This window comes from Exophiala bonariae (assembly GCF_035927105.1).
Source record: "Exophiala bonariae strain CCFEE 5792 chromosome Unknown scaffold_29, whole genome shotgun sequence".
In the NCBI taxonomy this organism is placed as follows: domain Eukaryota; kingdom Fungi; phylum Ascomycota; class Eurotiomycetes; order Chaetothyriales; family Herpotrichiellaceae; genus Exophiala; species Exophiala bonariae.
Window position 1 is genome coordinate 334167 of NW_027042504.1, and position 13435 is coordinate 347601.

Below are 13435 nucleotides of genomic sequence, written 5' to 3' on the forward strand. Positions count from 1 at the left end.
ATGGTCGCAAACGCTGGACAAAAATCGAAAATCTATGAGTCTATTATGGTGAAACGAGTGTAAAGAGTGATAAGGAGTTTGCGGTGAGCAGACGCGAATATAAGTCAGCGGGCGGATAAAAGGAGGATGGAAATCACGCAGTTGCAGGCAAAAAGAAGTTTTTCGACGGAAAAAGGGACTCGATCCAGAATAGATGCGACTGAAACGTGGAGCTCGTCCTTGCGAATGACAATCCCCCGGACACCCCTAGCTTCTAATCTAAGCTTAAACATTGGCCCTGGGATGCCCACAGTGCCCCAGGAACCACTATCTGCCGACCTCCAGTACGTACGGAGCAATGGACCGGCGGATCAAGAGCTTGCCGGAGCAGACCGAAGCCCTGTCTCACGCAATCTGGCCTTGAGTTCTAAATGGCGGTCTGTGTGGAATTTGTAAAATCCTATGTTGCAGCTCGAAGTGGCCTGAGCTTGTGCTATTCGCCTGCTCTACTCCTCACCTAGGGAGAGTCTATGACTTGGACTAGTCTCCACCACGCTATGCTCATCATCGGCGCAAAAATACATGCCTCCTGGCTGGCATAAGATGAGCGATGCTTGTACAACTGATGTGCTTGGGTCTTGACCTCGGAGCCTCGTAAGCCAGAAGAACTATGTTGAGCCTCGTTAAGTTATATAGGTTATCTTATCTGTGGCTCTTGGAAACCACCAAAATATTTAATCGAAGTGTAGTGACTAATCCATGGTCGGACTTACGTCTCAGGACCAAAATATACAGAGCCCCATGACTGGAATATACCATCCAGCCAACCCAGAAACTGGCCCCTCTCTCCAGCTGGAGTGAGTGTCCCAGTGCATACAAACGGCTCTCCACTATCCACAACAAGCCATATGTTTTCACTGATTCCATACGGTAACGTATATGCATCGTTCGCCCCAAATGCTAGAATAAGAACTAGCGTGCCGAAACCAAGTGTGATTGTGGCCCATGGCCTCTGCAAATTCACGGCCAGAAATGAAAAAGGAGCCCACCGACGAAAGCGTGAGCACAGGAGGATGAGATCCACCATCTGCACAACCACTGATAGCAAGAGGCAGATCAAAGTCACCATTAACCACAATCGTTGTCGTTTGCCGTCCAGCTCGATACATCCAAGCCCTTTGTTGGGACTTCCACTTATTTCTCGGAAGACGCAATTGGAGTCGAACTCAGCCACTCCAAAGAGGCTGAACATTGGTGAGCACCAGGATGCCCTAACGTCCTTTTTCTTCCGTCCTTGGAAAGCTGCCACTAGCCCTGCAATCTGCAGTCCAAATATCATCAAAAGCAGGAGAGATGATGTGATTGTCACAAAAGCAACAAACGTCGAGGTTGGTTGTTTAGCGCCACGAGCGGGTCGCTCTTCCACTGGCAAGGCTGGATCCTGCTCCACCGGCCTAACTGGCTCTAATTCAACTGTAGCAAGTCTCAGGGATATGAAGTAAAGGATATTTGGAGAAAACCTACCATCTTCTTCCACTGGCTTGGCTCCCTTCCAGAAGCCAGCCAACCAGATTTTGAAGTTCTTTCGCCCTAGAGTAAGAAATTGCTCCATCGCTCCTGCATCGATGACCAATGTCATCAGACTCGGACCCCAAACCAGAACATCCTCGGGAGCAAGTCGGGTGGATAGACAGGCTTGGAATGCAAGAGCCACATTGAAGCCTGCAAGAATAATTGACAGTGTTTGAACATCCTCCCACCTCGCCACTCTCAGTGCCATGATCGGTATGTGGAGTGCAACGAATAGTGCTGAGAATACCCAGGGCTGGAGGGCACCCCCAACTGAAGGGCGCAGATACGATTCTCCACAACTTTCGATATTGATTAAAGTATCTGCTACTTGCCACCACTTGATGCCGCTGGTGATGGTCGTGTTAGGGAGAAATGAACACGCCATGATGGGGTAGATTGTCGTCTGTGTAGATCAGAAATTTTCGGAAGAAGACAGAAGACAAAGCGGAGAAGGGAAACGAGAGGAAGTTTCTGTATGAAACTCACAAGCATTGATAGCGAATATTCGCCTTGACTGCGTTTCCAATGGCTCATATTTATAACCTAAATGGTTGCGGTCAGCAAATTCGTCTCGGAGCCCGCCTGTTATGCCAACAGCAAGTTCACTGTCACACCCGTAGCCTACGGTTCAGTATGGTCGCCTTTTGCCTGTTCGTATTTGGAGTATAAAAAATGTTGGAAATCAGGATGGACATGTATCAGCAGCACTGAAGGCTGCAAACGGGGCGCCAATTAGCTTGCTGGATAGTGGTCCTTTTTTTTTTTGGCCCGCTGGCCTCTCCAATCACAGAACTCCTTTTCACAGCCTGATTGAAGTACGGGGTAGAGGTCACCATGCCTGGGCGGTTGCCTGCCACAAGTGACAGGGAGGCACAGTCCTTGGCAATTGACCGTCGAGGTGAGTCTTCCGAATCGGGCTGAAATGTGACGAGTTCCAATCTTCTCATCAGGTTTGCATTATAATAACTCAGTTCCAGAGCGCACTTCTGAGAAGGCCTACACGATCAGGCGTTGCGGCCCCTTGCATAAATGCTCCGAAAATTCTATTAGATCCTTCGGATATCGTCATCAGACCAAGTGGGAAGAAGGAGTAGCTGAGGTTTGGTGTTGGGGTTTCAGAATACCAAGTTCTTCTCCGCTTCCGCGTTGAACGCCTCCCTTTGCTGGGTGAGCACCGTGGACTTTCCTCGTCATGAAGTGGTAAGGAATAAGGAGGCGAAGATTGAACATTTCCTCCTTGGGTTCCTACAATTTGTGCTCAGTAGGCAACTGTTTCATCTCACCCCTGTGCGAGTTAGCATGATACGATTGTGGCTCTTGCTCGACGCATCCTGCTGATGTTGTCTTTTTTTCGAGCTTTTTGAGGATGCTCATGACAACAGAAATTTGACAGAGGCAACGATTCGAGTATACGTGCCTCGAAGCGCATACTCTTGCACATTTCACATCATCGTCAATCATATTATGCGTACCTTGATCCGTTGCCCCGGCCGAGTATCTTGGTTATTCCTCGTCCACCCTCCAAGCACCACCATCGTGAGATGGTACGCGGTAGCAATCAAAACGGAATGATATTTGCCAGACTGTTCCAAATAGGTAAGGTCCATCTCACAAGTATGAAAGGACAGTCATCGTATTTCAGAGTCAGGCTACTGAGGAATCAAGCTTCGCCCTGTGCTCATGAATAACTTTGCCAGATCACGTTTCATACATTAGTGAGCTCTTCGAATCCTCTGTTGAAGACTTGAAAGAAAAAGGTTCTCCGTGCATTGGCTAGACACTGTGCGCTCGATATTATGGCCTATGGTTGTTTGGCGGCCGCTTTTGCATGGAAATCATCCTCCTGGCCAACTTTTACACTGTGATCCACCATTTGAGCTTTGTCTCTTGCTTGACCGTCAATACCTTTCAATGCATCATCTATGCTCTCGACCAGACCACGTCCAGCGTTGACCTGAGGCAAGGCTGGAGCGCCCTTTGATTGTGCAGACGGATGGTGCTGCCCAAGATCGCGGCCAACGGACGTGTTTGCTCCATAGTTTGACTTTTGCTCCTCAATGGTGTTCCTGAGCAAAGACTCGTCAGCCGGGGAAGAGCAGCACGGTTGCGTGAGGCCGCGGTTAACGAGTTCGATTTCGGGGAAGGGATGCTCTGCTTTCTTAACCTACCGTACATTTGCCATGTTGGTTATCTCAGATACCTCGATAGTAACTGTATATCTAGGGGATGCTTTGGGACCTTCTGTTGTGCTGTGGTAAAATAACCAGCAAGTCAAGGCCACGTATTCTTGTGATGCTCATGAGATTGTGTTCGAAATGCCCACTTTATGACGCATGATGACTTCATAATCTCACCCCATGTCTGTTTAATGCATTGGTACCACGCAAGAGTGATCAACGGATGCATCCTCCTATCATGAAAAGGATAAATATTGGAACATCAGACCTTCGTCTTGTCAAATGAAGTTGAGTTGTTCAGCTCAGATTTGTGACGCTCGTTGATCGAGATGTGCTTCAAAATCCTCAGCACGGTTAGCTTTCGAGCTGTCGACAAGATCTTTGAAACTCGCAGCTACATGATATCTTTGTGAGCTTCGGCGAGAAAGCCATTGCTCGCATCCGGGAAGCTTTGCCCATGACCGTAGTCACTTCCGTTTCAATCGAGAGTTAGGAATGGTTTAATTATATTTGACACTCCTCATGTGTGGCAACACATATCGTCTTGATCACGGTCGCAGATATGGTTGACGAAATTATGCGCCAGGGTGAAGTTCAATGACCCAATGCTGAGGGAGCTATTTGTCTTTCACTCAAGAGTTTGAGTTCTGAAAACAGCTGCCTCGCAACGGTTTCGGACCCCACCTCGGTCTCATCGGATTACCTGCCTTTTCTAACGCATGCATCATCTCTCTTCTGAAGCTCTGTTCCTCCAGGGGAGCTTACTCTTCTTCACTTACAGTGATCTGCTCGGTACTGAGCTGAAGAAATACGGCATCGAATGTCAGTACCGCCGATGCTAGTAATCCCTCCGCACGACATCTGCGCAGATAGTACAAGATGATGACCGATTAGGCACAGCCGTTAATGGCTCTTCCTTTCTTGAGGGCCTGCAAGGTTGTGAACATGCTGACGAGCAGTCAGGGCCTTCACAAATTACGGTAACTGGCAGGTCCATTGGCTCCACTAGGTTCCACGCCTGCAGATTGAGCCTCGAACTTTAATGAATTCGCATGAGTCAGGTGAAAAATGCCATGGAAACCCTAGTTCTCACACAGGGTACTAGGATCTGAAAGGCTTTCAAACACAAAATTGGAGCGGACCCATCATTGGCATCATTGGTCTGTCTGCTTCTGGGCCGTGTATCTTGTTGACGGAACCAAAAGCGCGCGGCCATAACTCGGTCTGAGAAGGTAGACCGAACCAACAGGCTGACCATATGATTGTCATCGAGCTATGAAGACTATCAATGCCTTGCAGGCCAAGGAGCGAGACAAACCTGACTGCGTTCTATGCGCATTCGGAACACAATACCAAGACTTGCCAACAAAGTCAGAAGAATCGATGCTGCCTGCCGCAGTGGAAGTCATGCTAAAACTGTAGCTACATATTCGAATTCATCTGCACACTAAGTCCGAAAATTCTGCAACATGAAATATGCTTACGAGATGGAGAATAGGCCAACACTGATCATTCCATGAGACAAATGTATACTGGTATTAGAATTCATAAGACGAGGCAACTACGGGTGTTCTCCGTGTGAGCAGCGCAGTAACCAGGGATCAAACCTGACGCAGACCTGCTTAATCACGGAGAGTGCCTTTGCGAGAATAGGTGATTCTTGGTTCGATTGCGAAGAAGTTTATTTGACATTGGCGAAGCTAAATTTCTAGAAGGCATCCGACCCTTGGTATCCCTTTCCAAGTTCTCACTCTAATAATCGCATTGCCACGTGCGGGTGGCAAGACTGTAGTAGGACTGAGCGGTTGCTGCACAGTTTGCAGCAGTGTAAACTCAGTTGAGGACTTGAAACTTTGAAGGTATAGGTGTGTTTCATGTTATGGAACACACGACGACCATTCTTTGAAGTTCATGCACAGCAGAATTCTCGAGAGAGAAGTTCCATGCTCATGACTTCACTCTACCAAGAATTGGGAGATACAGACGCACTTGGATATTAGCCAGGTCTTACGAGTAAAGTGAGCCTGCTTCATCGATACCAAACCATACTCCGTCGATGCAAAGGCGTCACCAGGAGGTTGTCTCCGAATTACAATGCCAACCGGTGGGCAGAGATTCACAGTACCCAACTCAACTGGAGCAAAGACACATCCTCCGGCTTTCCGCTGGATCGACTCACTGCTCGTTACAGTAAGAGTCGAAAGATAGAGTCAAAGGTGAAAAGTCGAACAAGGAAAGGTATGAAAATTGCTGGTCGATGGGGATGGCCCGCTGTAGCAATGTCCTAGCCCACAATTCGGTGCATTGGCCAACCATTTAAGCTGTAAAATATTCGCGGTCGTTGGAAACTCCACTCTCCACTCGGCCGCGATGGCTATGTACGCTAATGAACTCAGACATTGGGGATTCCCGAGGTGTAATTCAGTTGAGACTCGATAGCAATCGCCCCTCAGACGAGGGATATGCAATAGTGACCCCGTGTATTGGAATTTGGAAATCAACAAGTCTGCTTGGGCATCAGCCAACACCTGGTTGAATGGAGACGATGGAGACCTCCCGGTCTTCCGAAGTGGATGCTCTCGCTTATTGTCCAGACTCCAGCTTTCGCTTGCCCGCAATACTCCCTACTCGTCTCGAGCCCACCATGGAGTACTTGCAGAAATGTCCCCTATCTTCAACAAGATCTAAGTTTTAGTGGAATGCAAAGCGCGCAGCTATCTCACATCTTGCATGCTGTAGTTGATGAGGATTTGCATTAGGTGGACGATAACCACAAACTAAAGAAATCACCCCGTACCAAGGCCAACGTTGAAGCGTTCTAAAATACTGCAAGTCTGCAGCTTCACTAGCTGCACTAACTCCTCACACAGTGAGATTAAGCGAACCCCTTTGCTCCGGGGTACATGCAGTGGCCAACATCAGGCAGTAAGGGTAGTCGTCGAACAGTCCAGATGCTTTTGAAAACGAGCATTTGTTTGGTGGCACAATGGCAACCGTGTTACTCGGAAACCGAGCCAATTTCTTAATCTTCTCTGGCAGATTCCGACTTCTTATTTGGTATTTCTACAACACGTTTCGGTACGGAAGTGGATTTGACAAGACATACTAGTAAGCGCATGCATCGTCCCGCCCAAAGGGGGCCTACGTAGATCGCCGACGGCGGGCGGGAAGCCTGAACGTTATTCAGCTCGCTTGGCGCAATCCAAATCTTCACTCGAAAGCAAATCCACACGACATGAGGAAAACCAGAAACCCATTCATTCTTCATTCCACATCACATCGGAGAATAATCATCGATTGTTCCTCTGTGGATCATTCTGCGTGCGACTGCTTGGAGCTTACCAGTTCACCGAGAGCCCACCTCTGCATTGTAGATCATTTCAAAGAACAAAGCCTCAGATGGAACACGCACCACGTCTCGAGGAGAGCCCAATTTCCTTGCCATTGCAGCCCAAACTGTGTCCTCCATACTGTTGTCGCGCCATCATCATAGGTTAATGGCATGGTACCCTCGTCATTCAAGCACACTCACATGCATCTATCACGTCCGTCACGCCACGAGGCTTCCCACCGTTTGGCTGATCCATGGTACTGGATGCCACGCTCTACATGGTGCGCCACACGCGTGCTACAATATGCAGGAACGCATGTTGAATACGATGTGTGTGAATGGTAATAGTTCTAGACCATTTTAATTGTCTCGTCCAAGGGTCGCCAACGCAAATGAATCATTATCGAACTATCTCCTTAGGGCACGCCACTAACCTCGACTACTATCGCATCAGACCAGCGGATTCGATGCGATGCTAGCCTAACAAACTAGACCTCATAATATGATCGCCACAGTGGACAAAAGGATCTCCGTCCTAATTCGGAGTCTTCCTTGTGTCCACTCGAAGAGAGGTGAGCAATGTTTGTCCTCCATCTGGCCACTCATTGAGCAACTTGACAACGCTTTCCCTGATTCATGATTAACCACTACATCCTGTTTGGGTTTTTTTAGCTTTCCGGATTTTGAGCAGGTCGTCTTCCCCGGGTGAAGAAAGTGGGCGGCCCCTGAGCGTATCTGCAAGCTGTTCCTGATTCTGAAGACAATGCACAATATTCACCGCTATGTACGAATGGCAACAAAGCATTCGAACATGCTAGCAAGCGTGGCCTCGCGCGGGAGGATTGGACCGAGTCCCGTTCACCTCGATCCATACTATGTTGGGTCGCAGCAGGGTTTTCAGCCTTGGTGAGGCAGAATGCTGCAGGGAGTATCCCTCGCCTTTACTCCATGTTACATATTCCAATGCACCATCTCAAATTCTCCATCCTCTGTCAGATTGCTGTGTTTCTCTTCATTGATATCAAGCCTTGTATATCAGTTTGTTTTCCTATTCAACGCTGCGGCTCTTCGCTCAGCACAATCCACATATCATGGGTTCTCTTTGGATCTCACCAAACTATGAAGAGGAACCGGTTTCCGGATTGGATTTGCGCATTGCAAGTTTAGCATGGGGCTTCACGTTGGGTTTCAGTTTTCTCACAGCAGTGAAAGCTGGGCGACAGACGGCTACCATATGGAAAAGAGCTCATAGAGTCACAACCTATGTCATCCTCATTTGGGGCGAGATGTTGGTCTCGACAATCTTTGGATTTATTTGCTGGTTTTTCATTGACCACTTCTTCCAACCAAGGTATGCCACACCCGTCAACTTGGATAATGTCACTGTTAATATCAAAACAGCTTTGCTTTCTTTTTCTCAATTTGTGAGTCACAGCTTGCTTCCATGAATTCAAATCATAATATGCCAGACTAACGATGGTGGTACATTGCAGTAACTTTATGGGCGCTTCAGGTAAGGATCTAGCATTCGCCAGTAATCTTAGAGACTGGGATTGATGTTGACTAATTCACAATGATAGGTCCAGTTTCTTCTTCAGATTATCATCAATCGGATTGCCCTTCTTATCACGAACAAAAAGAAAGTCTTATACATGAAATGGGGGACTGCAGCCTTGATCACAGCAATAAACATTTCGGTCTACTGTATCTGGATTCCTGCTCGTTTGCAGACGAGTAAGGAATACATCGAGATCAACAAGGTTTGGGATCGCTGTGAGAAAGCAATCTACTTGCTGGTCGATGGCCTTCTCAATGCGTACTTCTTGTATCTCGTGAAGAACAAGTTGATGGCTCGTGGTATGGCCAAGTACAGGCCTCTATTTAGGTTCAACGCATTCATCGTCTTGGTTTCATTGAGTATGGATGTAAGTTGCTGTTGATCACCATGCAGCCATCGGACTCAGCATTGCTAACACAGTTCAGGTTCTGATTATCGCCATGATGAGTATGAAGAATACTTTTGTGTAAGTTACTTGTGTTGCCCAGGCTAGATGATATCCTGTTACCATATGTTCATTGACTAACAACCCATACAGCTATATGCAATTTCATCCAGTCGCCTATGTAAGTAGCACTTTAAAATTTGGTGTTGACATCCACGGCTTGTGTTCCCGATCATGTGCTTGATAATCCTTGGGTGGGGTGGAAGGCCTCGGGTTTTCTGTTCACATTCTACAGCCTGCCGTGCCCTGAGCCTGTTCCACAAGTCAGCCATTGTCAATACCAAAGTCTTTCAAACTGATGTCCCATCCCCGTCATTCCACTTTGGAACTATGGGAATGCTGACTCTTTTGCCATCAGATTGTGAAACTCAACATTGAAATGAGCATGGCCGAACTTATCACGAAAGTTGCCCAAGCTCCGAATCAACATGTTGTTGGACCGGGAAGCAGCGGCCCTCATACATCCAGTGGGGACCCTGGGTCTACCGGAGTAAGTAGGTCCTGGTATAACAAAGGAGGGAAGGACCATAAGCGACTGTCCAGCCAAGGGCGCAACAATCTTGCTGGACAAGTGGGTCCTGGCAAGTTGGACAGCAGTCGCGGAGATGGTGTGACGAGTCCAGACCCGAACAAGAATTACTCGGCCTGGGTCTCCGGAGGGAGTCGAACACACCATCGGGATGTCGAGTCGGGACGTCGGTACCCTCATGGAACGCACTTCGAAGAAGATGAGGATGACATTGGCGATGCACCGCACGAGACGCATGAGATGGGATTCCTCGACTTCGTCAAAAATGGAAATCGTTCGAGAACGGAAGAGAACGTTATTGTCAAAACCATGGAGACCATCGTTTCAACTAAAGATATTGATGAAAGTGGGAGTGTCACGCCCTCAACAACCAACACTGTCATCGTGGGACCCAGTCGAGGTACGAGTGAGACCGGATCGACGAACGAGTTGAAGCCTTCCAGATAACACTGAGGCTTTTGTGACGACATGTCGATCACGCATCCAGGACCATGTTTTAATGTTCAATATTGGGACGGTGAAATTGTTTCAAAATGGGTTTCTTTTGTTGGTTCAAAAAGAGATATAATAACATGGCAAGGAAGCATCTAGCACTGCGATCAGAGCAGATACCTGGCTAGAAAGGATAAGGAGATCCTAATTCTCAGAAACACACATGTTATTGATATACCATCAAGGCGAGCGCATAGACTCTGGGGACCAAATCCAGCATGTATAATATTGATACCATCAGCTAAAAGACACAGCGAAATCATGCGAAGACATATTCAAACCCGCTCATCTCTACAGGCACCCAGACAGGTATAATATCTGTACGAGTTTTAATCTTCGCCAGCTTCGTCAAGAAGACTAGCCCGTGCCAAGGGACAAAGTGCAGGAGAAGGGCAGCTGACTATGTCGAGACGGGCCGATTTCGAGCGCAAGATCGACGCCAGCTGTGTTCACCAGGCTCAAACCTCCACAGAGGCACTTGATCAGAATACTTAATTGACTGGCCAGTAGAGCATGGTCATATCTCAGTTCTTTTCAGCGACACACACGAATTCCCGGGACATATAGAAGTCTGCGCCATTGGAAGCAGTGCTCAATGGCAAGCGGGTACTGGTATGGCAGTATGGCAGTATGGCAGTATTGAAGTTGTAGCCCCTCCTAGCATACGTGGTACTGACATCAGCAGATCAAATTCTGTCCACTGAATGCCAAACATAGGAAGCCACGGTGGATGGATGACCTACGAACCTGTAGTGTCAGCGCAGTCATCCACCGGTCATCATGGCCATGGTCATGGTCATCACCAACTTCCCATCACCCACCTACAGTCTGGAATATACGAAATCATAATGATAGACGTTGAGAGGCCTACCAAGGGAGTGCGGGCTGGAGTGGACACTTCGACACTCGGAGGAGAAGAAGGTGCCAAGTGCTACGAAACTTGTCTGATAAACGTGGTGATCGTCGTCGTCGTCGTCGTCCATCAGCGTCATGGTTTACTACATCTACGCAGATTGAGATCGTCTAGAATCAGAACTTCATTATCATCACACAAAGGATATATCGACATGGATCTACGTTCGCCTTAGTCGCTAGCTAGCCGTAGACAAAAGAAAAAGAAGGGATAGGATTACCGCCTTCATGTCCATTAGCACCATGAAGATTGATCAAAACACTCTAAAAAGGTATTTAATGCCAGCTCCTTGACCCACCTGTTGACATGTGCCTGCTGGCCGTGACCTCCGGCCTCGCTACCGATATGGAAGGGAAAGAGCAATATGCAATGCAATGTAGTGACATAGTATCCAAGTTTCACATGAAAATACCATCCCGTCAAACCACCCCATGCAAACAACATCCGAGCTGCCTATCAATCAATCACAATCATTCCTCATTTTCATCAACTTCATTGCGCCAGTAAACACCACAACCATGCAATTCTTTCCTCATAAGACTCCCGAAGAGATTGGGTCATTCAGTGTGCTGCCGCGTCTAGTTTCTTCATGGTATCGTTGACTTCGTTGATCAAGTTCTTTCTGAAAGTTCGTGCGTCACCGTTTCCTTCTAATTCAATCGCATCCGCCTTGAGTAGAATATGGGTCATGATACTCTCGCTGAGACTGCGATGTGTTTTGTCCCGGGCTTGAGAATTGGTGGGAGGGTCGTTAATGAATTTCTCGCTAGGTGGAAGCCATTGGGTATGGAACGTGTTGGACAAGGCCTGGAGTTTGCCTAGTGGGCTGTTGGGATCAGCGGGAGGGAAGGCTGGTATGGAAGGCGCTGTCGGTGTTGAAGTGGGGGTGGGGCGAGGAGATGTGCCTCTTGTCCGTGAAGGCTCTCGTCGATAATACCGCTCATCAAGATCAGGTTGCAAACTTGGGCGAGATTGTCGCTCTGAGGTGGCTGAGGGTATATGGCCATTTGGGTGAAGAAACGATGAGGTACCTGTGGATCTGTGATCGGTTTGTCGTGGGATCTGCTCATCACTACGGTGTCGCACAGAAGAAAGCGCGCGAGGTCTTCGGCGGACGTTACTGACAGACGATTCTGTCTCTTCTCCGCTTGACGAATGGCTGTCTCTGTCGCTGTAGTCCAGAATGCCCTCCGTTTTGATAGCTGCGACCTCACTGTTCTGCTTCATATTATATTTTCTCAAGGGCCATTTGTCGTGTTTCAGATCACGCTTTTTGTAAACCAGTCTCACTCTTCTGGGATCTGTTTGTAGATAATTTGCCACCGATTGACGCAGCTGACCAACATAGGCAGTTTCTTCACTGACGGAGTAGGGAGGGAATTCGACCGGAATAATCGAGGCCATATATCGAACCAGAATAACATCCGGGGCATCAGGGTCCTCCATATTGGTATGAATCCTGGCAGCTGAGGGGCGGTGTGAGTCTTGCAAGATACCTTGGTCCGCATCAATGTACTCGAAGTGACCAGACAAGTTGCGCGGGTGGTAATTGTCAACTATATTGCTGGTGTAGGGTGATCCCCCACCTCTGCCGCCATGGGCGACATAGCCGTAGGCACTCATGAGAGAGCGATAGAGTAGAAAGAGGAGGGAGAGGAGAAGAGCGGCGACAGTCGTGTAGGAGGCGGTCGAATAATTGGCTAATGTGGAATGGATGATGCCGTGGAACTCAACTGGGACGAATGGAAGGATGTCTTCGACCAGGCTGTGAAAATGGTGTTGAAAGGAGGACGTCCAAGCCTGCACACTTGAGGAAGCCACGGTGAAAGAAACCCAGCAGGAGAGGGTAGGCGATGAGCTGAGAGAATAGCTTTGTCGAATTGATGATGCGCTACGAACGTGATGTGGATGTGAAGGCCGTTGAAAGAGAAACCGGAAAGGTAGAGAGAAAAAAAGCTGGTCGAAAATGAAGGGGTCCTGTCGACGTAGTTGGTGGAGTATGCGCACGGAGGAGTGGATTGACAGCCAGTGACTTAGACCCGAATCGCAGAGATGGACTTCAAGGCTGGGCTTGGTTACAGTTGGAAGCCAGTGGTGGAGTGAAGAAGAGTGGATGAATGATGATCGGTAGAGGAGGGCGGAATGACACAGAAGACAATCTCCAACAGTTGTCTAGGAGAGAGGAGGCTGACTGGACCGAACAGTGGGAACTAAGGGATGGTGATGCGGCGTGATGCTTGATTTGATTCCAGACAGGAGACTTTTGGTTAGTCGCTGGGAAGAGGCCAAAATCGGGCGTCCAAGGTTCAGCCTGGGGCACCTTCGACTCGATCTCGACCTTGGATGAGGCAAATATGGAATGAGAGAATAACAAGGACAAGAGATGAAGATCAACACTCAATTCTCAAGACCCGTTGAAGAGAGTATCTCGGTCAGTTG

At 48.2% G+C, this 13435-nt stretch overlaps 4 protein-coding genes across 4 annotated transcripts; 1 reads left to right on the plus strand and 3 right to left on the minus strand.

Annotated features, from left to right (window-relative positions):
• Positions 1-748: 748 nt before the first annotated feature.
• On the minus strand, positions 749-1759 carry LTR84_007437 (uncharacterized protein; the record flags this gene model as incomplete). The annotated part of the gene is made up of 2 exons (XM_064850990.1): positions 749-1452; positions 1504-1759. The coding sequence occupies 2 exons, from the start codon at positions 1757-1759 to the stop codon at positions 749-751; spliced, it is 960 nt and encodes a 319-aa protein (XP_064702259.1).
• Positions 1760-3352: 1593 nt separating this feature from the next.
• On the minus strand, positions 3353-3733 carry LTR84_007438 (uncharacterized protein; the record flags this gene model as incomplete). The annotated part of the gene is made up of 2 exons (XM_064850991.1): positions 3353-3617; positions 3720-3733. 2 exons carry the CDS (start codon positions 3731-3733, stop codon positions 3353-3355), a joined length of 279 nt encoding a protein of 92 aa, XP_064702260.1.
• Positions 3734-8150: 4417 nt separating this feature from the next.
• On the plus strand, positions 8151-10038 carry LTR84_007439 (uncharacterized protein; the record flags this gene model as incomplete). The annotated part of the gene is made up of 7 exons (XM_064850992.1): positions 8151-8410; positions 8461-8483; positions 8553-8572; positions 8640-8984; positions 9043-9083; positions 9156-9183; positions 9421-10038. 7 exons carry the CDS (start codon positions 8151-8153, stop codon positions 10036-10038), a joined length of 1335 nt encoding a protein of 444 aa, XP_064702261.1.
• A 1519-nt stretch (positions 10039-11557) lies between these two features.
• Positions 11558-12619, minus strand: LTR84_007440 (uncharacterized protein; the record flags this gene model as incomplete). The annotated part of the gene is made up of 1 exon (XM_064850993.1): positions 11558-12619. The coding sequence occupies one exon, from the start codon at positions 12617-12619 to the stop codon at positions 11558-11560; it is 1062 nt and encodes a 353-aa protein (XP_064702262.1).
• Between the last annotated feature and the right edge of the window lie 816 nt (positions 12620-13435).